This window comes from Petromyzon marinus, unplaced genomic scaffold (genome assembly GCF_048934315.1).
Source record: "Petromyzon marinus isolate PM22_M1 ecotype Great Lakes invasive population unplaced genomic scaffold, UKy_Petmar_22M1.pri1.0 PM_G_Scaffold_89, whole genome shotgun sequence".
NCBI classification, from domain to species: Eukaryota; Metazoa; Chordata; class Hyperoartia; order Petromyzontiformes; family Petromyzontidae; genus Petromyzon; species Petromyzon marinus.
In genome coordinates, this window is record NW_027423045.1 from 623,397 (window position 1) to 646,942 (window position 23,546).

A 23,546-nucleotide genomic window follows, 5' to 3' on the forward strand; every position below is an offset into this window, starting at 1 on the left:
ACTCACACAGTCACCCAGCTACTCATCCACCTACACACTCACCTAGTCGCTCACCCAGTCGCTCACACACTCACCTCACACACTCACTCACTCACCCACTCACCTACACACTCACTCACCCAGTCGCTCACACACTCACCACCCACTCACCCACCCACTCACCCAGTCGCCCACACACTCACCTCACACACTCACTCACTCACCCACTCACTCACTCACCCACCCACACACTCACTCATCCAGTCGCTCACACACTCACCACCCACTCACCCACCCACTCACCCAGTTGCCCACACGCGCACCCACTCACTCACCTGCTCGCTCACCCAGCCACTCACTCACAACAATCGCCACTAATTGGCGGTGACGTCACCACGACGCTTGTGCCAGGGTCACGTGGTTAGCGGTAATCAATTGAAGGTGGAGGGGTTAATTAATTGAAGGTGGAGAGGGGCTTAATTAATTAATTACTGCTAACCACGTGAGCCTGGCACATGCGTCGTGGTGACGTCACCGCCAATTAGTGGCGATTGTTGTGAGTGGGTGGATGTGTGTGGGCGGGTGAGTGAGTGGATGGTGAGTGTCTGGGTGAGTGTCTGGGTGAGTGGGTGGATGTGTGAGTGGGTGGGTGAGTGGGTAACCCCTCCACCTTCAATTAAGTGAATTAAGGTGGAGGGGTTACCAGCCCCTCCACCTTCAATTAATTAGCCGCTATGGTGGTCGCAAATGCCCTGAGAGAAGAGGCCGATTGGAATTGACCCTCCACCCCACAGCACTGTCCGGCACCACGGGGAGGTAGGGAGTTGTTTTTGTCAACAACAACAACCGCCATTCGCCACTAATTGGCGGTGACGTCACCACGACGCTTGTGCCAGGCTATGTGCACCCTGAGGCCACGTGAAGTGTCAAACGTCCCGCTGGCAGGTCACGGGGCAGACCCAGGTGCCACGGGTCGACTGACTGAGATGACTGGCTGATGCACCACCTGTGCCTCCTACTCCGCCAAACTCACCCACTCACCCAGACACTCATACACTCACTCGTCTAGTCGCTCACATACTCATCTACACACTCACCCACCCACACACTCACCCAGTCGCTCACTCACTCACACACTCACCTATTCGCTCACACACTCACACACCCACTCACTCACCCAGTCGCACGCACACTCACACACCCACTCACTTACCCAGTTGCTCACCCAGTTGCTCACTCACACAGTCACCCACCCACTCATCCACCCACTCATCCACCCACACACTCACCTAGTCGCTCACCCAGTAGCTCACACACTCACCACCCACTCACCCACCCACTCACCCAGTCGCCCACATGCTCACCCACCCACTCACCCACTCTCTCAGCCACTCACCCACTCACTCACCTGCTCGCTCACCCAGCCGCTCATCCAGCCACTCATTCACAACAACCGCCACTAATTGGCGGTGACGTCACCACGACGCTTGTGCCAGGGTCACGTGGTAAGCGGTAATTAATTGAAGGTGGAGATGGTTTAATTAATTAATGCTAACCACGTGAGCCTGGCACAAGCGTCGTGGTGACGTCACCGCCAATTAGTGGCGGTTGTTGTGAGTGGCTGGGTGAGTGGGCAGGTGGGTGAGTGGGTGGGCGAGTGGGTGGGTGGCTGGGTGTGTGGGCGGGTGAGTGGGTGGGCGAGCGAGTGGGTGAGCGAGCGTGTGGGCATGTGGTTGGGTGGGTGTGTGAGTGGGCGACTGGGTGAGTGGGTGGGTGAGTGGGTGGGCGACTGGATGAGTGGGTGGATGTGTGTCTGGGTGAGTAGGTGGGTGAGTGGGTGGGCGACTGGGTGAGTGGGTGTGTGTGTGGGCGGGTGGTTGGGTGGGTGAGTGGACGACTGGGTGAGTGGGTGGGTGAGTGAGTGGGTGGTGAGTGTCTGGGTGAGTGGGTGGGTGAGTGAGTGGGCAACTGGGTGAGTGGGTGGATGTGTGAGTGTCTGGGTGAGTGTCTGGGTGAGTGGGTTGGCGACTGGGTGAGTGGGTGGATGTGTGAGTGTCTGGGTGAGTGGGTGGGTGAGTGGGTAACCCCTCCACCTTCAATTAAGTAAATGAAGGTGGAGGGGTTACCAGCCCCTCCACCTTCAATTAATTAGCCGCTATGGTGGTCGCAAATGCCCTGAGAGTAGAGGCCGATTGGAATTGGCCCTCCACCCCACAGCACTGTCCACGACAACGTTGCCCGTCCGGCACCACGTGGAGGTAGGGAGTTGTTTTTGCCAACAACAACAACAACCGCCATTCGCCACTAAGTGGCGGTGACGCCACCACGACGCTTGTGCCAGGCTAGGTGCACCTTGAGGCCACGTGAAGTGTCGAACGCCCGCTGGCAGGAAGTCACAGGGCAGGCCCAGCAGGTGCCACGGGTCGACTGACTGAGACGGCTGAGATGACTGGCTGATGCACCACCTGTGCCTCCTACTGCACCAAACTCACCCACTCACCCAGTCGCTCACTCACTCACTCACCGACACACTCACCCACACACTCACCCAGACACTCATACACTCACTCGTCCAGTCGCTCACATACTCATCTACACACTCACCCACCCACACACTCACCCAGTCGCTCACTCACTCACACACTCACCTATTCGCTCACACACTCACACACCCACTCAGTCACCCAGTCGCACACACAATCACTCACTCACTCAGTTGCTCACCCGCTCACTCACTCACACAGTCACCCACCCACTCACTCTCCCATTCACACATACACACTCACACACCCACTCACTCACCCAGTTGCTCACTCACTCACACAGTCATCCACCCACTCATCCACCCACACACTCACCCAGTCGCTCACCCAGTCGCTCACACACTCACCTCACACACTCACTCACCCACTCACCTACACACTCACTCACCCAGTCGCTCACACACTCACCACCCACTCACCCACCCACTCACCCAGTCGCCCACTCACTCACCCACCCACACACTCACTCACCCAGTCGCTCACACACTCACCACCCACACACAGTGTACACACACACACAGTGTACACACACAGTGTATACACACACAGTATACACACAGTGTACACACACAGTGTACACACACACACAGTGCACACACACACACAGTGTACACACAGTGTAAACACACACAGTGTACACACACACAGTGTACACACACACATTGTGTACACACACAGTATATACACAGAGTGTGTATGTACATACATAGTGTATATACGTACACACAGTGTACACACACATTGTGTACACACACACACATTGTGTACACACACACAGTGTACACACACAGTGTACACACACATTGTACACACACACACAGTGTACACACACACAGTGTACACACACACAGTGTACACACATACCCACAGTGTACACACACAGTGTACATACACACAGTGTATACACACAGTGTACACACACACAGTGTACACACACAGTGTACACACAGTGTATACACACAGTGTACACACACACACAGTGTACACACAGTCCACACACACAGTGTACACACACACTCAGTGTACAAACACACATTGTGTATACACACAGTGTACACACACACAGTGTACACACACAGTGTACACACACACATAGTGTACAAACACACAGTGTACACACAGTGTATATACACAGTGTAAACACACACAGTGTAAACACACAGTGTACACACACACACACAGTGTACACACACACAGTGTACACACACACAGTGTATACACACAGTGTAAACACACACAGTGTACACACACAGTATATACAGTGTGTATGTACATACATGGTGTATATACGTAAACACAGTGTACACACACACATTGTGTACACACACACAGTGTACACACAGTGTACACACACAGTGTACACACACACACAGTGTACACACACTGTGTATACACAATGTACACACACACACAGTGTACACACAGTGTACACACAGTGACACACACACAGTGTATACACACACAGTGTACACACACACTGTATACAGTGTACACACACAGTGACACACACACAGTGTATACACACAGTGTACACACACACAATGTATACACACACAGTGTACACAAACAGTGTACACACACACAGTGTACACATAGACACCTGGGAGCCAGAAATCTTTCTGATGGGTCAAATACTCATTTCACTCATTAAAAAGCAAATCAATTTATAACATTTTTGACATGCGTTTCTCTGGATTTTTGTTGTTATTCTGTCTCTCACTGTTCAAATAAATCTACCATTAAAATTATAGACTGATCATTTCTTTGTCAGTGGGCAAACGTACAAAATCAGCAGGGGATCAAAATATTTTTATTTTATTGTTTCCATTCTACGTGGTGACTTTACCGAAATAACCAAGAAGATGAATCCCTGCAGTCACGAAAGCTTTAAATAGAAATTTGAATTGCAAGTGCTTTGAGTGTGTGCACGTGCCGTGTGGAAAAAAATGTACGATACGCTTATGTTGGATATGATTAGGTAATATCGTAGTGTCGCCATATCGCGATAACTTTCGGAGTTAAATGTTGTACAATTCTGCAAGAGCGTTCCGAACTTTGATCGCGTTGTGTGAACGTCATCATTTGGAACGAACCAACTTACCGCTTTAAATAGGGGGGGGGGTCGCAGACGCGATAATATTTTTTAAAATATATAAATATATACATCTCCAACAGCAATACAATGACGGAGCGACCGTGACTATGATAGTAGATCATTCAGCATATATTGTTTGAGTAAATACGATTCAATTTATGCGATGGAAGTGAAAGTATAAGATTGATAGTTTGAGCGTCAACCCTTGGCTGGGAGTGGTAGCTCCCAAGTGCCAATGGCTGACGCCTCAAGCCGGCTCCCAGGACGCTTCTAAACTGTTCGGAACATAACGACTCCCCACCCCCCACCCTAAACTCTAAACTTGCACGAACAATTCCTCTCGCCCCTTAAAACTCTGAGCAGGATTGAACTCACGCGAACCGGTAAGTGGGTGTTTTGGTTTTAAAATTTTGACGAAAAAAAAAATCCGGTGTTGTGTGACCCCCGTTGCGGCGGTGACACCACAGGCTGTGGTTGCTCCTCGCCGGGGAAGGCGTCTCCTTCTCGGTAGGCAATCCAGGCCATTCAGGCCCTCCCTGGCGTCTCGGGCCTAGTCTGTCCCAAAGAAAATAAACATTTATACATGCTTTGTGGAACTGTTTTCACAGTAAGATACACAGGCAGCAGTCGTAAGAAGAAAGGCTTAAATACAATCGTCGGTAACAGAGGCGTTATGAAAAAGGGCCATTGCCCGATTATGCACTACAGTATTTACTTTTAAGGGCAGTGTTATTGGTAAATATGTAGGGGGTTTTTCTCTCGTGATATACCCGTCTTTGTGTTTGTCCTCATGCTGTGGGTTTCGGGCTGTTCCATGCGAGTTTGAAGCCATTGGTTAAACGAGGTAACACAACCACGGGTCAAGTTATCTCTTGATGCATCACAGCTGTCATCATAACGCGTACGGTTTACCCCGTATTCTTGTACAGAGACATTGAGTTTTCACGCCCATACGGGGTACAGCCATTTCAATACGGGCAAAAGAACATGCTTTGGTAACATAATATTGTCTGTTTGTGTTTCTACATTGTGATGGGACTTCGTAGGACGAACGTTGATATTTATAAAGACACTTGGTGGCCGATACGGTCTGAATTGATCTGTAATAAGGTAGGGGCACTGATAGAGGTTGACAGCTACGTGGTGGTGAGTGTACTCGAAGTGAATCTCTATTTGTGTGTTTCTCCCTTGTGATGGGACTTTGTTGTTGTTGTTGTTGTTTCAGGCGGCTGCGGGACTGTGCAACGTTGGTGAGTGGCATAGGAGCGGTGGGGGCAACATCCATTGTAGAGTACAATGTCACTACGCTCCCACGTCTGCGCTACCCTCCTCCACCAAGCCGCCACACGGACGAGCGTGGTGAAGTATGGTCAAATCACGACCCGGGGCGGCGTGGGGAGACCCTCGTCCGGCAATGGATTAACAAATTGGCTCTTACTGTTTATCTCCATATATATAAAAATATGTAAAGTTGTGATTGTGTGTGTTGTCTGTTCAAAATGTTTAGCCTACTTCCCGACATGCAACAAACTGGAAATTTGCCATGTGGGTACTTTCCAGACTGTACACCGTGCAAACATTATACAAATACACTTTTGTGTTTTTGGGGGGGGAAGCTCAATAATGTATAGATTTTTTGCACGGCAAGTGAGCTGTGACGTCAAATCTGTCACGTGACCCTCGCACGTGGAAGCGTAACGCGTTGTAGTGTAGTGGTTAGCGTTGTCTGTGTGTGTCTGTGTGTGTGTGTCTGTGTGTGTGTGTGTGTCTGTCTGTGTGTGTCTGTGTGTGTGTGTGTCTGTGTGTTTTTTTTGTGTGTTGTGGGGAGCGATAGTGTGGCGGTTAGCGCGCTGCGCTATGAACCCGGCGACACGGGTTCGATTCCCGCTCATGGCCAACACCAGTGACGATTATCTGAACCGGTCCCGGGCCTCCCCTAGGTCGACTCAGCCTCAATGCGGTGTGTAAACATCACCACTAGGGAGACAAAAGCGGTCGGGCGTGGTGCTAGCCACCCACCCCCTCGTGTACCGTTCCGGCCTTCATAGGTGCTCGCTAACAGCACTTGCCCCTACAGTCTGTTAAGGCTACATGGGGGATCTTTGTTTTATCTTTTGTGTGTCTGTGTGTGTGTCTGTGTGTGTGTCTGTGTGTGTGTGTGTAAGCGTAACGCATTATAGTGTAGTGGTTAGCGCTACGCCGCGCTACGAACCCGGTGACCCGAGTTCGATTCCCGCTCACGGCCACCACCGGCGACAATTATTTGAACTGCTTCTGGGCCTCCCCTAGGTAGACTCAGCCTAAAACGAGTAACTGTCGTAGTGTGAACATCGCCACTGGGGAGACAAAGGCGGCCGGACGTGGTGGATCCAAGTCCCGGTCGAAGCCGGGTAGTACACCTAGTCATGAATACATGAATGAATATAGACGTGTAAGTCACGTGTGACTGTATATATTCATTCTTCCATGGCTCGATACTGACGTGTAGATGGTGTGGATATTCTTATTTTCTGTCTGCAGCTGACGCTGGTCTGATGGAGCAAAGGCAGTCAGCACAGCAGCTCGGTACGACAAGTCAACAATGCGACCAGCGTGCATACAGCACGGATCGGACTGGAAATTTGACACGGCACCAGAGAACTCGCACAGGAGAGAAACCCTTCAAATGCACTGTGTGTGGGAAGACATTTTCAGATTTATCGACTCTTAAAAAACACCAGAGAACACACACGGGAGAGAAACCCTTCAAGTGCAGTGTGTGTGGGAAGGCATTTTCACGGTCATCTGCTCTTAAAACACACCAGAGAATACACACGGGAGAGAAACCCTTCAAGTGTACTCTGTGCGGCAAGGCATTTGCAAATTCATCAAATCTTCAAGTACACCAGAGAACACACACGGGAGAGAAACCCTTCAGGTGCACTCCGTGCGGGAAGGCGTTTTCAGATTCATCTACTCTTAATACACACCAGAGAACACACACAGGAGAGAAACCCTTCAAGTGCAGTGTGTGTGGAAAGGCATTTTCAGATTCAACTCATCTTAAAAGACACCAGAGAACACACAGGAGAGAAACCCTTCAAATGCACTGTGTGTGAGAAGACATTTTCAGATTCATTTGCTCTTAAAACACACCAGAGAACACACACGGGAGAGAAACCCTTCAAGTGCAGTGTGTGTGGGGAGGCATTTTCAGATTCATCTATTCTTAAAAATCACCAGAGAACACACACAGGAGAGAAACCCTTCAAGTGCAGTGTGTGTGGGAAGGCATTTCCAGATTCATATCATATTAAAAAACACCAGAGAACACACATGGGAGAGAAACCCTTCAAGTGCAGTGTTTGTGGGAAGACATTTTCAGATTCATCTACTCTTAAGTCACACCAGAGAACACACATGGGAGAGAAACCCTTCAGGTGCAGTGTTTGTGGGAAGACATTTTCAGATTCATCTACTCTTAAAACACACCAGAGAACACACACAGGAGAGAAACCCTTCAAGTGCAGTGTGTGTGGAAAGGCATTTTCAGATTATTTTCATCAATTTCCATAACACCTATATATACAACATCTCCCCCATCTCTCCCCCATCTCTCCCTCCCCAATCTCTCCCCCATCTCTCCCTCCCTCCCCCATCTCTCCCCATCCCTCCCTCTCTCTCTCCCTGTCCATCTCCCTCCCCTCCCTCTCTCTCCCCCATCTCTCCCTCCCTCCCCCATCTCTCCCCATCCCTCCCTCTCTCTCTCCCTGTCCATCTCCCTCCCCTCCCTCTCCCTCCCCAATCTCTCCCCAATCTCTCCCCCATCTCTCCCCAATCTCTCCCCCATCTCTCCCTCCCTCCCCCATCTCTCCCCCATCTCTCCCCATCTCTCCCTCCCTCCCCCATCTCTCCCCAATCTCTCCCCATCTCTCCCTCCCCAATCTCTCCCCAATCTCTCCCCCATCTCTCCCCCATCTCTCCCCCATCTCTCCCTCCCCAATCTCTCCCCACTCTCTCCCCCATCTCTCCCCCATCTCTCCCCCATCTCTCCCCCATCTCTCCCTCCCCAATCTCTCCCCACTCTCTCCCCCATCTCTCCCCCATCTCTCCCTCCCTCCCCCATCTCTCCCCATCCCTCCCTCTCTCTCTCCCTGTCCATCTCCCTCCCCTCCCTCTCTCTCCCCAATCTCTCCCCCATCTCTCCCCCATCTCTCCCCCATCTCTCCCTCCCCAATTTCTCCCCAATCTCTCCCCCATCTCTCCCCAATCCCTCCCCAATCTCTCCCCCATCTCTCCCTCCCTCCCCCATCTCTCCCCCATCTCTCCCCCATCTCTCCCCCATCTCTCCCTCCCCCATCTCTCCCCATCCCTCCCTCTCTCTCTCCCTGTCCATCTCCCTCCCCTCCCTCTCCCTCCCCAATCTCTCCCCCATCTCTCCCCCATCTCTCCCTCCCCAATCTCTCCCCACTCTCTCCCCCATCTCTCCCCCATCTCTCCCTCCCCCATCTCTCCCCATCCCTCCCTCTCTCTCTCCCTGTCCATCTCCCTCCCCTCCCTCTCTCTCCCCAATCTCTCCCCCATCTCTCCCCCATCTCTCCCTCCCCAATCTCTCCCCAATCTCTCCCCCATCTCTCCCCAATCCCTCCCCAATCTCTCCCCCATCTCTCCCTCCCTCCCCCATCTCTCCCCCATCTCTCCCCCATCTCTCCCTCCCCCATCTCTCCCCATCCCTCCCTCTCTCTCTCCCTGTCCATCTCCCTCCCCTCCCTCTCCCTCCCCAATCTCTCCCCAATCTCTCCCCCATCTCTCCCCCATCTCTCCCCCATCTCTCCCCCATCTCTCCCTCCCCAATCTCTCCCCAATCTCTCCCCCATCTCTCCCCCATCTCTCCCTCCCTCCCCCATCTCTCCCCATCCCTCCCTCTCTCTCTCCCTGTCCATCTCCCTCCCCTCCCTCTCCCTCCCCAATCTCTCCCCAATCTCTCCCCATCTCTCCCCCATCTCTCCCCCATCTCTCCCCAATCTCTCCCCATCTCTCCCTCCCTCCCCCATCTCTCCCCCATCTCTCCCCATCTCTCCCTCCCTCCCCCATCTCTCCCCAATCTCTCCCCATCTCTCCCTCCCCAATCTCTCCCCAATCTCTCCCCCATCTCTCCCTCTCTCCCCCATCTCTCCCTCCCCAATCTCTCCCCAATCTCTCCCCCATCTCTCCCCCATCTCTCCCTCCCTCCCCCATCTCTCCCCATCCCTCCCTCTCTCTCTCCCTGTCCATCTCCCTCCCCTCCCTCTCTCTCCCCCATCTCTCCCCCATCTCTCCCCCATCTCTCCCCCATCTCTCCCCCATCTCTCCCTCCCCAATCTCTCCCCAATCTCTCCCCCATCTCTCCCCCATCTCTCCCCCATCTCTCCCCCATCTCTCCCTCCCCAATCTCTCCCCAATCTCTCCCCCATCTCTCCCCCATCTCTCCCTCCCCCATCTCTCCCCATCTCTCCCTCTCTCTCTCCCTGTCCATCTCCCTCCCCTCCCTCTCCCTCCCCAATCTCTCCCCAATCTCTCAACCATCTCTCCCCAATCTCTCCCCCATCTCTCCCTCCCTCCCCCATCTCTCCCCCATCTCTCCCCATCTCTCCCTCCCTCCCCCATCTCTCCCCAATCTCTCCCCATCTCTCCCTCCCCAATCTCTCCCCAATCTCTCCCCCATCTCTCCCCCATCTCTCCCCCATCTCTCCCTCCCCAATCTCTCCCCACTCTCTCCCCCATCTCTCCCCCATCTCTCCCCCATCTCTCCCTCCCCAATCTCTCCCCACTCTCTCCCCCATCTCTCCCCCATCTCTCCCTCCCTCCCCCATCTCTCCCCATCCCTCCCTCTCTCTCTCCCTGTCCATCTCCCTCCCCTCCCTCTCTCTCCCCAATCTCTCCCCCATCTCTCCCCCATCTCTCCCCCATCTCTCCCTCCCCAATTTCTCCCCAATCTCTCCCCCATCTCTCCCCAATCCCTCCCCAATCTCTCCCCCATCTCTCCCTCCCTCCCCCATCTCTCCCCCATCTCTCCCCCATCTCTCCCCCATCTCTCCCTCCCCCATCTCTCCCCATCCCTCCCTCTCTCTCTCCCTGTCCATCTCCCTCCCCTCCCTCTCCCCAATCTCTCCCCAATCTCTCCCCCATCTCTCCCCCATCTCTCCCTCCCCAATCTCTCCCCAATCTCTCCCCCATCTCTCCCCCATCTCTCCCTCCCTCCCTCTCTCTCTCCCTGTCCATCTCCCTCCCCTCCCTCTCCCTCCCCAATCTCTCCCCAATCTCTCCCCCATCTCTCCCCTATCTCTCCCCAATCCCTCCCCAATCTCTCCCTCCCTCCCCCATCTCTCCCCCATCTCTCCCTATCTCTCCCTCCCTCCCCCATCTCTCCCCAATCTCTCCCCATCTCTCCCTCCCCAATCTCTCGCCAATCTCTCCCCCATCTCTCCCCCATCTCTCCCCCATGTCTCCCTCCCCAATCTCTCCCCAATCTCTCCCCCATCTCTCCCCCATCTCTCCCTCCCTCCCCCATCTCTCCCCATCCCTCCCTCTCTCTCTCCCTGTCCATCTCCCTCCCCTCCCTCTCTCTCCCCCATCTCTCCCCCATCTCTCCCCCATCTCTCCCTCCCCAATCTCTCCCCACTCTCTCCCCCATCTCTCCCCCATCTCTCCCTCCCTCCCCCATCTCTCCCCATCCCTCCCTCTCTCCCTGTCCATCTCCCTCCCCTCCCTCTCTCTCCCCAATCTCTCCCCCATCTCTCCCCCATCTCTCCCCCATCTCTCCCTCCCCAATTTCTCCCCAATCTCTCCCCCATCTCTCCCCAATCCCTCCCCAATCTCTCCCCCATCTCTCCCTCCCTCCCCCATCTCTCCCCCATCTCTCCCTCCCCCATCTCTCCCCATCCCTCCCTCTCTCTCTCCCTGTCCATCTCCCTCCCCTCCCTCTCCCTCCCCAATCTCTCCCCAATCTCTCCCCCATCTCTCCCCCATCTCTCCCTCCCCAATCTCGCCCCAATCTCTCCCCCATCTCTCCCCCATCTCTCCCTCCCTCCCCCATCTCTCCCCATCCCTCCCTCTCTCTCTCCCTGTCCATCTCCCTCCCCTCCCTCTCCCTCCCCAATCTCTCCCCAATCTCTCCCCCATCTCTCCCCCATCTCTCCCCCATCTCTCCCCAATCCCTCCCCAATCTCTCCCCCATCTCTCCCTCCCCCATCTCTCCCCCATCTCTCCCTATCTCTCCCTCCCTCCCCCATCTCTCCCCAATCTCTCCCCAGCTCTCCCTCCCCAATCTCTCCCCAATCTCTCCCTCTCTCCCCCATCTCTCCCCCATCTCTCCCTCCCCAATCTCTCCCCAATCTCTCCCCCATCTCTCCCTCCCCCATCTCTCCCCATCCCTCCCTCTCTCTCTCCCTGTCCATCTCCCTCCCCTCCCTCTCTCTCCCCCATCTCTCCCCCATCTCTCCTCCATCTCTCCCTCCCCAATCTCTCCCCACTCTCTCCCCCATCTCTCCCCCATCTCTCCCTCCCTCCCCCATCTCTCCCCATCCCTCCCTCTCTCTCTCCCTGTCCATCTCCCTCCCCTCCCTCTCTCTCCCCAATCTCTCCCCCATCTCTCCCCCATCTCTCCCCCATCTCTCCCTCCCCAATCTCTCCCCGATCTCTCCCCAATCCCTCCCCAATCTCTCCCCCATCTCTCCCTCCCTCCCCCATCGCTCCCCCATCTCTCCCCATCTCTCCCTCCCCAATCTCTCCCCGATCTCTCCCCAATCCCTCCCCAATCTCTCCCCCATCTCTCCCTCCCTCCCCCATCGCTCCCCCATCTCTCCCCATCTCTCCCTCCCCCATCTCTCCCCAATCTCTCCCCATCTCTCCCCCATCTCTCCCCCATCTCTCCCTCCCCAATCTCTCCCCCATCTCTCCCCCATCTCTCCCTCTCTCCCCATCTCTCCCCCATCTCTCCCTCCCCAATCTCTCCCCCATCTCTCCCTCCCTCCCCCATCTCTCCCCATCCCTCCCTCTCTCTCTCCCTGTCCATCTCCCTCCCCTCCCCCATCTCTCCCCCATCTCTCCCTCCCCAATCTCTCCCCAATCTCTCCCCCATCTCTCTCTCTCGTTTGCCTTCACCCCCCACCAGCGCCCTCTCTGACTGACAGCTGGCGGCTGGCAGACACCGCCTAGGGGTTAATTTGGCGCGCGCCTTCCACCCCCCCCCCACTCAGTGGCTAAGCCCCGCCTCCGGCCACGCCCTCTCGTGGAACCTTCGAGCAGGTTCCCGGAGCATCTCGGCTAGCCCCTCCTGTTGCCTTTGCCTCAGATACGCCTCCTTCCCTGATTGGCTGTTACCTCTGTGGCTGTACCCGTGATGTCACTTTGTCACTTCACATGCCCACGGGTGGGGTGGGGCAGTCACGTGCCCACGGGTGGGGGAGTTTGGTGGTGGTGGTGAGGAGCAGAGAAGCAGCAAGTTGAGGTGCGGAGTGAGGAGAGAAGAGGTGAGGAGAGAAGAGGTGAGGCGAGGTGAGCAGAGAAGAGGTGAGGAGAGAAGAGGTGGGGAGAGAAGAGGTGAGGAAGAGGAAGACGACACGCCAGGTGAGGAGTGAGGGAGTTGCTGAGGGAGTTAATATTGTTATTTTGTTATTGTTGTTTTGTTATTGTTGTTATTTTTGTTGTGGTTGATGTTTTGTTGTTATTGTTGTTGCTATTGTTGTTGCTGTTATTGTTGTTGTGTTATTGTTGTTATTTTTGTGGTTGATGTTGTTTTGTTGTTATTGTGTTGTTGTTGTGTTGCTGTTATTGTTGTTATTGTTGTGTTGTTATTGTTGTTGTGTTGTTATTGTTGTATTGTTATTGTTGTGTTGTTATTGTTGTATTGTTGTTATTGCTGTTGTTGTTTCCCCCCCGCCGCGTGTGACTGAGCGACGTCTTCACGTTGAGGTGAAGCCGCTCCACGCCGCCACGGCCGCAGTGACGCAGAGAGGAGGCGGCGGCGACCTCCTCCTCCTGCTCCTCATCCTCCTCCTTCTGCTCCTCCTCCTGCTCCTCATCCTCCTCCTGCTCCTCCTGCTCCTCCTGCTCCTCATCCTCCTGCTCCTCCTCCTCCACCATGCTTCTGCCGGCAAACACCACGGCGACATCGTTTGACGATCACGACGACGACGATGACACCATCAGCCATGATCAACCCTCTGCTGGATGAAAGTCTCCCCCCACCCCACCCCAACCCCACCCCAAGCAGCCGCCACCTCGCACCACCACAGCAGCAGCAGCAGCCACGGTTAACATCGCTTGCGTCGCCTAGGTAAAATAATTAACGAATGAATGAAAACTTAAAATTAAATAACGACATATTCTTAGCTCTTTCAGTAAAGTCACGTTGAAGGGAAACAATAAAATAATATAAAATATATAAAACAATTAAATATTTTATTGTTTCCCTTCAACGTGGTGACTTTACCCAAGAGCTAAGAATATGAATTACTGCAGTCACGAAAGCTTTAAATCAAAATTTTTTATGGTTTGTTTATAGCTTCCATGAATTTATGTAGAAATATGGTAAGGCCTCTACTTTGGGGATATGTCCCTGAAAAACGCGACGTTAGGCGAAACAATGTCAATCTAAACCTAATTTACTATTGACTTAATGATATGAATGTAGCGTACGTTCCTGGGGGTAAATTTTTTTCATCAATTTGCAGAAAACATAACAGAAAAAAAATCCGAGTAACAAGATAACCCGCGCAATAGGTTATAACGACGTTTCGGGCGCGACCCCAAGCGTCCTCCTTCAGGTGGTGGCGGGTGGGGGGGAGGGAGGGACACAACCACAGCAAGAGGCAGCCTACCGCCCACTTGAGCGACTGTTTCCTGCTGCGGTTTGACCCCCTACCTGATGGCGATTGGCCGCTTGTTTGCGTGCGCGCCCGGAACTTCGTGGACTTATCTTCTGCCTCCCAGGGAGTTTCTCGCCGCCGCCGACGACGACGAAGATTTGCGCAGAGCGGCGTGGGGAGCGCTCGGATTTAGAGACGAGGGGGGAGGGAATCATGGAGCACGCGCAAGTTCAGGGCCATCGTATTGATCGATAAGCAATAGACAAGTATTTTTTTATTTAAAGCTTTCGTGACTGCAGTAATTCATATTCTTAGCTCTTTCAGTAAAGTCACGTTGAAGGGAAGCTATAAAAGAATAAAATATATATAAAACAATAAAAATTGTTTTATTATAAAAAAAATAAAAAAAATTTTATATAATAATATATTTATAAAACAATAAGAATTGTTTTATATATATTTTCTTATTTTATTTTTTCCCCTCAACGTGACTTTACCGAAAGAGCTAAGAATATAAAAATAGAAAAGTAATTGATATGATTATAGATTTGAAAGACTTTGTGTCGGCAGGGATTCACACTCTTTATTTTTTTCTTCCGGTGAAGTCACATAGGACGCTCGGATTTAGAGACGAGGGGGGATCGGGGAGCACGCGCAAGTTCAGGGGCATCGTATTGATCGATAAGCAATAGACAAGTAATCGATATGATTGTAGATTTGAAAGATTTTGTGTCGGCAGGGATTCGCACTCTTTATTTTTTTCTTCCGGTGAAGTCACATAGGACGCTCGGATTTAGAGACGAGGGGGGATCGGGGAGCACGCGCAAGTTCAGGGGCATCGTATTGATCGATAAGCAATAGACAAGTAATCGATATGATTGTAGATTTGAAAGATTTTGTGTCGGCAGGGATTTGCACTCTTTAGTTTGTTTTTTTCCGGTGAAGTCACGTAGGTAACAAAAATAAATAAAATAAATGAAAACTAAAATTTCATCACGACGTTTCGCGCGCAACCCAAAGCGACCTTCAGGTTGGGGGGGGGGGGAGACAACGTGAAGGACCCTTGTTGTGGTTGCGTCCTGAAACGTCGTGATAGAATTTAGTTTTAATTTACTCTTTGGTTCTATTGGGTAAAGTCACCACGTAGGTGAAAATAAAATAACAAAAAATCACGACGTTTCGGCCACAACACAAGCGGCCTTCATCAGGTGAAGGGACGAGACTGTCTGGAGGACAGCGCTGGAGTGAAAAAGCCACGCTTAGATCACGACCTTTAAGCTGTGTGAGAGAAACAAAGCGCCTTGACAAAGGAATTAGCATACAATTTAGCATTGAAATGGCTCATTGAAATAGCTAAGTTAAAGTATACACATCCGCAGATGCTAAATTATATGTTAATTCCTTTGTCAAGGCGCTTTGTTTTCTAATAGAACCAAAGAGTATGGATCCTTGCAGTCACGAAAGCTTTAAATCTAGAATTTAGTTTTAATTTATTTAATTTATTTTATTTTTAACCTACTACCTGACTTTAGCGGAAAAAAAAACCACAGCCTGCGAATCCCTGCAGTCACGTTGGCTTCAGATCTAGAACGAAGTGATTTTATAACCGACGTGACCTGAACCTTTGGGGGGCCAAGTGCCGTCGGCAAGCTGCTGCTGCTGCTGCTGTGAAGGTCGCCCCGGGACACGCGAGAGGCCGGCGGTGGGTGGCCAGCACCACGCTCAGCTGCTACATCTCTCTCTCCTCTCTCCTCTCTCTCTCGCCCCGTGTCGATGTCTACACACCGCACCAGGTACTCGTTTTAAGGCTGAGTCGACCTAGGGGAGGCGCTCGTATTCGTCGCGAGCCGGGAATTTGGAACTCGTGGGGGGCCAGGTGCGATAACCACTCGCGACAGCAGTTGACGCCCAACAATTGTTTAAATGTTATACGGTGGGGCCGGTGGTGGTGGTTGGTGGTGGTGGTGGTCTTTACGACAACGATATATTCCGTGGAGCATTAACGGACTGTCGGGGCAAGTTCTGTTAGCGAGCACCTGTGAAGGCCGGCACGGAAACACGAGGGGGGCGGGTGTCAATGTTTACGCATTGCAACAGGTAACTCATTTGAGGCTGAGTCGATCTAGGGGGAGGCCAAGGATCAGTTCAGATAATCGTCACTGATGTTGGCCAGGAGCGGGAGTCGAACTAGGGTCGACAGGTTGTTGGTAGCGCAGCGCAGCTAGGGGGTCATCCGTTGAGTACGTACGCAAAAACCTGTCAAATAAGTATTATAAAAAACGCGCTTTAATGAAATGCACCGCACTAATGTGGCCGCAGAAGCTCGCCACAACGTAAGGGGACCGTGGTCATTCACAGCCAACGTCAGTTGAGCGTGGACAATTAGAGCCGAGCCGAAACATAACACGTAAAAAATAATGTTTAAAAAAAAATACGTTTTTATTTGATTTTTAATGATAGAATATGGTATTGTCATCAGTATGACATAAGTTTACCAAGTTTGATACCACATTGGGAAGTGGGTTAAAATTGAGTTGTCTTGCTTCTGGCTTCAATTGGCTTCATTTTGCTGTACTCTTACGTTATTCTTTTTGTCATTGCCACGACCCCCAGGTCACTCTTGCAAATCAGTTATCCTGGTCTCTTGAGGTCTCACCCCGGTCACACAAAATCAACTTGACACTTGAACTCTGCACACCCGTTTGCACCCACACGCTGCCACCCAAAACGCCCCATCAACCCCTACACCCCGTTATGCCCCAGCGCACACCCCAACATCCCTACAGACAGACGTTTGAGCGTCTACTTACCCACCTGTGTTTCCACGCCGGCTTCGACTTCGCGACCCTTCCCCCGCGGCGGCCAAGGAGGGGCTGCGGTCTCCTCAATGATCCTCCCTCACGTTCACCGTTCTCCCACGGGGCCCAGCGCAGGTCACTTCATGGTGATCCTCCTCACATTCACCGTTCTCCCACGGGGCCCAGCGCAGGTCGCCTCATGGAGCGTTCCGACTTCGCCCCCAACGAGGCCCTGGGCCCTGGGCCGCTCGCGCGCCGTCGGGACTCGGACCGCGGGCCCAAGACTCTGAGGCCCTCACAGCCGGACGCCACTGAGCACAGCCTCCTTGACGATCGTGGGCACTCAACCCCCAGGCCCCGGTTCGGGGTTGAAGACCCGTGGCAGCAGCAGCAGTTGGGATTAAGTCCCATGCAGTGGGGGCCTGGCGGGCCTCCACACGGGCCCCCCCAGGAGTATGGCCCAGCGGACACGGAGCCGGCCCCGGGCTTCGCCTCGCGACATCGGAGCCCCAGGAGCGGCCCCGGCTCGGCGCTTGACGGCAAAACGTCGCCGTCCGCTCGCGGCATCGGCGATTCGCCCTGCTTTCGGACGAGCATGGTCCCCGCGCCTGTGGAGCGAGAAGGAGGTGATTACTGGGAAATGGCGGGCGGCGCATTTTAATTGCGGCTCGATCGGCGCCACCGTAACGAGGCAGCACTGTCAGCCACGTCTCGCGTCCATGGCGGTGTCCGCGTGGCTCTCCCAGCGCGTGTGCGTCTGCGCGCGTGTCTGTGTGTGCGAGCTCGCGTCTGTGTGCGTGTGTGAATTTGTGTTGGCGCATCTGCGTGCGTGTAAATGTGTCTGCGTGTGTGTGTGTGCGTCTCTGCATTTTCGTGCGCGTGTCTACGCGCGCGAATTTGTGCCTGTGCGAATTTCTGTCGGTGTTTCGCTTTAATGTCTGCGCGTGAATTTGTGTCGTGTCTGCGTGTGTGAACTCCACGCAATTCTTCGTGATGGGGGGACCTTTGTCTCGTGTGCATCATCTCTGTGTCTGCGCTGTACAGGGACGGTGCCTGGGTGCAGTTCGCCCTCCACGGAGTCCGGGAGCGGCCGAGCCTCGTCGGGAACGGTGAGACGCGACGATTCATATTCGCCGTCTCCCGCCGGCCTCTGCGTCTCTTCGCACTCGGGGACACGGGGACATCGCGAGACGCAGGGCAGTGGCCTCACCCGGGATTAACCCCCCCCACGCAGCGTACACGCAAAGCGCCAGGAGGTCACGGGGTCGATCCTGACCTGGACGCCCACATATTTGGAGTTTGCGTGTTCTCTCTCTCTCCCTGTGGGCATGGAGGTTCTTCTACGGGTTCTCCGGTTTTTTTCCCCTCCGCATTTATGAACACGCGTTCAGAGTATTTGGCCACTGTACATTTCCACTTGAAAAGCCACTTCACCGGGCTATCGTTTGTGGCCAGGTCGCGTCTGAAATGAGAGCCGTATGGCTCGGTGGCCCTTACCTGGTAAAATAATAAATAGCACAAAGTAAATCACAGCAGCCCACACACACTCACACACAGTGCACGGCAAGTGAGCGGCGATGTCGCATCCGTGATGTCACCGGCATGCGGCAGCGTCACGCAGAGTGCCTGCTGACCTCACGCATCCCCCCCCAACCCTCCGCGTAGGCCGTGCATCCCGAACAAAAGCTGTCTCGATGTTCTAAGTTGACGCGACTATTTTCAGCTCACGCTTAAATATGAAGCGGAAGATCCATCCGTTTGCGTGAAGCGGCAAAACCTCTCCAACGCTGACTCTCTGACGTCGTGAAATTTGCACAGCTTACGCCCGATTTTCAGCTCGCCACGTCACGGTCCCTTCCCGGGTCGCCTGGTTAAGGTTGAACTTCCTCGATTGAAAGACGTCCGATTTATCTTGTTGGTTCTTTCGGTAAAGTCACCACGTAGAATGGAAATAAAGTAATAAAAATAAAACGAAATAAAATTCTCACGACGTTTCGGCCACAACACAAGTAGCCTTCTTCTACTTGCGTTGTGGCCGAAACGTCGTGAGAATTATATTTTATTATGTTTTATTTTTATTATTTTATTTCCATTCCAGGTGGTGACTTTACCGAAAGAACCAATAAAGATGAATCCCTGCAGTTATAAACGCTTTAAATCGATTTTTTTATCCGATTTAGTTAAATTGATTTGTCTCGGCTTTTTTATTTCTTGCGAGCATCAATTTTTTCGCCAGGTTTTGTCAGTCAAATAAAAGGGAATATTAAATTAATCCCAAGGCAAGACTCCACAACTCCCGGGCGAAGCCGGTTAGTAGTAAAGCTCGTGCCATTATAAAATACTCCGTGTGTGGCCTACATTGGGTGGCCCATAAGTCTGGAATCGTAGGGAAAACTAATTCATATTTTGATTTAAAGCTTTCGTGACTGCAGTAATTCATATTCTTAGCTCTTTCGGTAAAGTCACCACGTTGAAGGGAAACAACAAAATAATAAAATATATATAAAACAATAAAAAAAAATCTCACGACGTACCTGATGACGACCGTTTGTGTTTTGGTCGAAACGTCGTGAGAATTTTTATTGTTTTATATATTTTATTATTTTATTGTTTCCCTTCAACGTGGTGACTTTACCGAAAGAACTAAGAATATAATTCATATTTGTTTGTTGCTGCTGCTGTTGCTGCTGTTGCTGCTGTTGCTGCTGCTGCTGCTTGTATAATAGGCGGACACAGACGGGGACCCTGAAACCTCCGCACCGTCGGAGGTGTCAGCCGATCGGCCGAGCGGCCAGCTGGTCCCCACTGGCGCGTCAGGTGGTCCCCGCGTCCAGCGCACGAGACCCCGGGATGAAAAAAAAGAGCAGCGGGTGGAAGAAGAAGAAGAGCAGGGAGATGAACATGAGATGGAGGAGGAGCATGAGGAGGAGGAGCGCAAAGCAGAGGAAGATGCGGAAGCGGCGGCCGATCCTTCCGCGTCATTCGAGGGCCTCGCGAGCGACCAGACGCCCGAGTCGCAGGCCACGGTGTACCGGCGGCTCCTGCAGGTCGCGTACCGGCTCCAGAAACTCCAGCAGGAGCAACAGCAGCAGCAGGAGCAGCAGCAGGAGCAGCAGCAGCAGGAGCAGCAGCAGGAGCAGGAGCAGCAGCAGGAGCAGCAGCAGCAGCAGCTGGAGCAGCAGCAGGAGCAGCAGCAGCAGCAGGAGCAGCAGGAGCAGCAGCAGCAGCAGGAGGGGTTAGCAGAGGCAGAGCCGTTGTTCGGCGCAGGGCTCGTTGGCGTGGCGGATCGATCCCGGGTGGCCTGCGATGGATCCCGGGTGGCAAGCGATGGATGATGAGGATGAGGCCCGGGGCTACCCAAGCGCGGCCACCTCAGGCGCGGCTCCTAGAGGGCCGGGCGCCCTGAGTCACCGCCTCTCGGCTTCCCTCCCTCCGCTCCCCCCGGCCCTGCTCTAACTGCCCCCCTCCCCCCCCACCACCACCACCCCTCCTAACTTTACTCACCGCGACTTCCTGAAGACTTAAAACTTCCCGCGGCCGCGGGAAGTTCTGTGTTGTTTGGTTCTTTCGGTTAAACTCACGCGGATAGAGAAATAACAAATGGAGCGAATAAAAAAATAATGAGAGCAAGAACGGCGACGTTCCGAAGGCAACGCGGGCGGTCGACGTCACCCCCCCACCCCCTTCCTGATGACGACTGCTCGCGTCGCGATGGGGACATCGCGGTTTTTATTCTCGTTATATTTGTATTCACTTTATTATTATTATTATTTCTCTGTCTACGTTACTTTACCGATGGAACCAAAGAATGTGAACTTCCTGAAGCTTCTGTGGGGGGCCCCTCGCCCCCCGCCCCCCCACCCACCGCTCGGGACGTCTCTCTCACGAGATCTCAGCTGGCTGCGTCAGAACTGCCGCACGATGGGAAACGCCGCAAGCGGCTCGAGGGAAACGAAACGCAAGGCGTGGTCGGAGCGATTTGCTTCTCGAGCGAGCGTCGAGGCGTGTGCTGTTCGTAGCCCTGCAGAGCCACGGAGCGTGGGAATTCCACGTTGCAGCTACGAGGACGAGTCCGTCCACAGGGCAAAAGCACTGTCGATCTTCCCCGCAGAGTGGCGCTCATTTTGTCAACCCCCCGGAGGGATATCGGGCTCGGTCGACCGCCGCCGAAACGAGGATTCGAACTTACGACCTTTGCCACCTTCGCCGGATTCCGGCACGCAAACGTCCGGTAAACGTGTCGCGTCGCCCGAGGGGGGGGGGGGGGAGGCTCGCGGCCCACGAAGAGGGGGGATCGGACAGAGCCGAGAGGATCGGGTTTCCTTCGCCAGTCGCGTTTTCGTTTCCTGCCCTTTGAGCGGAGAGCCGCGCGGCCGCCCACGATGCGTGGGCGGCCGCTTGATGCGCGACGATCGTCTCCGCTTGGTGGTCCTCGTGCCGCCTTCGAGGCGGAGCGGACACGCGGCGGCCATCGTTTGACACGTGACTCTCAAGACGCCGAGTTAATTCGTCGGAAGTCGCGCGAATCCGTCGAGAAGGTTTTCCACCTCGCCGCCCGATCGCCGCCACGCGTCTCTGCCCTGTCCGGGGGGCCCGGGAACCCCAATCCCCATTGCCCCCCCACTCGGTCCCGGTGCCGCTTTTGTTAAGAGTTGCTTGTGTAAACGTCGCCGCCGTGATGTAAACAAACACTCGGGGTGTAGGCAACTTGGCGGTGCAAATAAATATACCCCGGGTGGGGGGGGGGGTGTGTACATCGCCATCGCGCGTGGCACGGGGCGAGAAAGGATTCGGTGGGCGCGGTGAACATTGAGCTGAGCTGAAGGGGGTCGCTCTCTCACCTCTTCCACCTCTTCCACCTCCTCAACCCAAGGTACACATTCCCCCCCCCCCCGTAAATAGAGGTAATGATGATGTGGACTTGTTACTCAACGCCTCCGCTCAGCGTCCGCGCGCTCTCTCGTCGGGGAAGAGAGGCAAGGAGAGAGGAGGGAGCTCAACGATACCGACAATTGCCCAAGCTCTGCAGGCCTCTATACATTGAGGTGTTATCGGGCAGCCAACGCGTGTTTGCAGGTGGGAGGAACCCGGAGCACCCGGTAGAAGTCTCCTCCAATCATATGGAACAAGTTTTCAAGTTTCATTTATTTAGGTATAGCCCTGTGAGCCATGCGGCTCTTAAGTCGGGGCTGACTGCCCCCACCCCCGCCACCGCCGCGACTACCCGCCGGGGGCTCGGCCAGGCAGGAGCACGGTTGTCGCTTCGCCCTCAAGTCAACCCCCACACCTCCGACCGCCTGCTTGGCCGACTCCCACTTCCGTCTCTCCCACCCGTCCCATCGGTGTGGGCTGGGCCCGCCGACCCGCCCGCTCCCTGAGCCGCTCGGGGTGGTGGTGGGGGGGTTGACGGTCAACGTGTGTCGGTGCGTAGCCTCGCCGCACGGCCTCGTGATGGTCACTGGATCCATTCCTTGTTGTTGTGTCCCCCCCCCACCACCCACCACCGCATCCGTCTTTGTCTTTCCCTTGGACTTCTGCCTCGGGACTCATTCGAGAAGGTGGCGCGGGAGTGGGGCGTCCTGTGAACCTCGCAACGCGCCGTCCACCCTCTCAATCTCTAAAACCTCGCCGAATTAAACGAAGGCGGCGTTGGAATCGTAATTCCAACGCTGTCCTCGTGACAGCACGGTCCCTTCACCCGACGAAGGCCACTTGTGTTGTGGCCGAAACGTCGTGATTTTTTTTAGATTTTTTTACCTCTGTGACTTACCGAACGGAACCAAAGAGTACAATTTATAACATTTTTGACATGCGTTTTTCTGGATTCTGTCTCTCACTGTTCAAATAAACCTACCATTAAAATTATAGACTGATCATTTCTTTGTCAGTGGGCAAACGTACAAAATCAGCAGGGGATCAAATACTTTTTTCCCTCGCTGTTTACGTAGAGTTGTGGCCCAGTGGTTAACGCACTTCGATATGAACCCAGCAGCAACCTGAATTCAGTTCCAAGCCGTGCCCAACATGAGCGGTGAGTGATGTATCAAATCAAGAGTGAGATATCTTTAACTGCCCCGTCCACCCCTTCCCCCGCCTAACCAACCGTGCACTGGCTGGCGTGGTGAAGTATGCTCATGTAACCCTCACCGTGTGGGGAGGCCCTCATCCAGCAGTGGATTGACAAGATGGCCTGTACAATATGCGATCTGGTAACTACCTTGCCAGGTATACAGGAGGTCGTGGGTTCGACCCTGACCCTGACGTCTGCTGCTGCTGCTGTATATTTGGAGTCTGTGTCTCTCTC

General features: G+C 53.7%; 1 protein-coding gene across 3 annotated transcripts; it reads left to right on the forward strand.

The window, feature by feature from the left end:
- The first annotated feature begins 1,910 nt into the window (after nucleotides 1-1,910).
- LOC142921747 (uncharacterized) lies at nucleotides 1,911-23,107 on the forward strand. 3 transcript variants are annotated; one of them, XM_076063068.1, is made up of 7 exons: nucleotides 1,911-5,000; nucleotides 5,843-5,867; nucleotides 7,138-7,182; nucleotides 13,021-13,203; nucleotides 17,434-17,868; nucleotides 18,287-18,351; nucleotides 19,969-23,107. In XM_076063068.1, exons 3-7 carry the CDS (start codon nucleotides 7,152-7,154, stop codon nucleotides 20,575-20,577), a joined length of 1,323 nt encoding a protein of 440 aa, XP_075919183.1. In that variant the 5' UTR covers nucleotides 1,911-5,000; nucleotides 5,843-5,867; nucleotides 7,138-7,151; the 3' UTR covers nucleotides 20,578-23,107. The 3 variants fall into 3 exon arrangements, with proteins under 3 accessions (XP_075919183.1, XP_075919185.1, XP_075919184.1); XM_076063070.1 differs by lacking the exons at nucleotides 1,911-5,000; nucleotides 5,843-5,867; nucleotides 7,138-7,182 and having other exon boundaries at nucleotides 13,116-13,203; nucleotides 17,429-17,868; XM_076063069.1 differs by lacking the exons at nucleotides 1,911-5,000; nucleotides 5,843-5,867; nucleotides 7,138-7,182 and having other exon boundaries at nucleotides 13,123-13,203; nucleotides 17,378-17,868.
- Nucleotides 23,108-23,546: the final 439 nt, after the last annotated feature.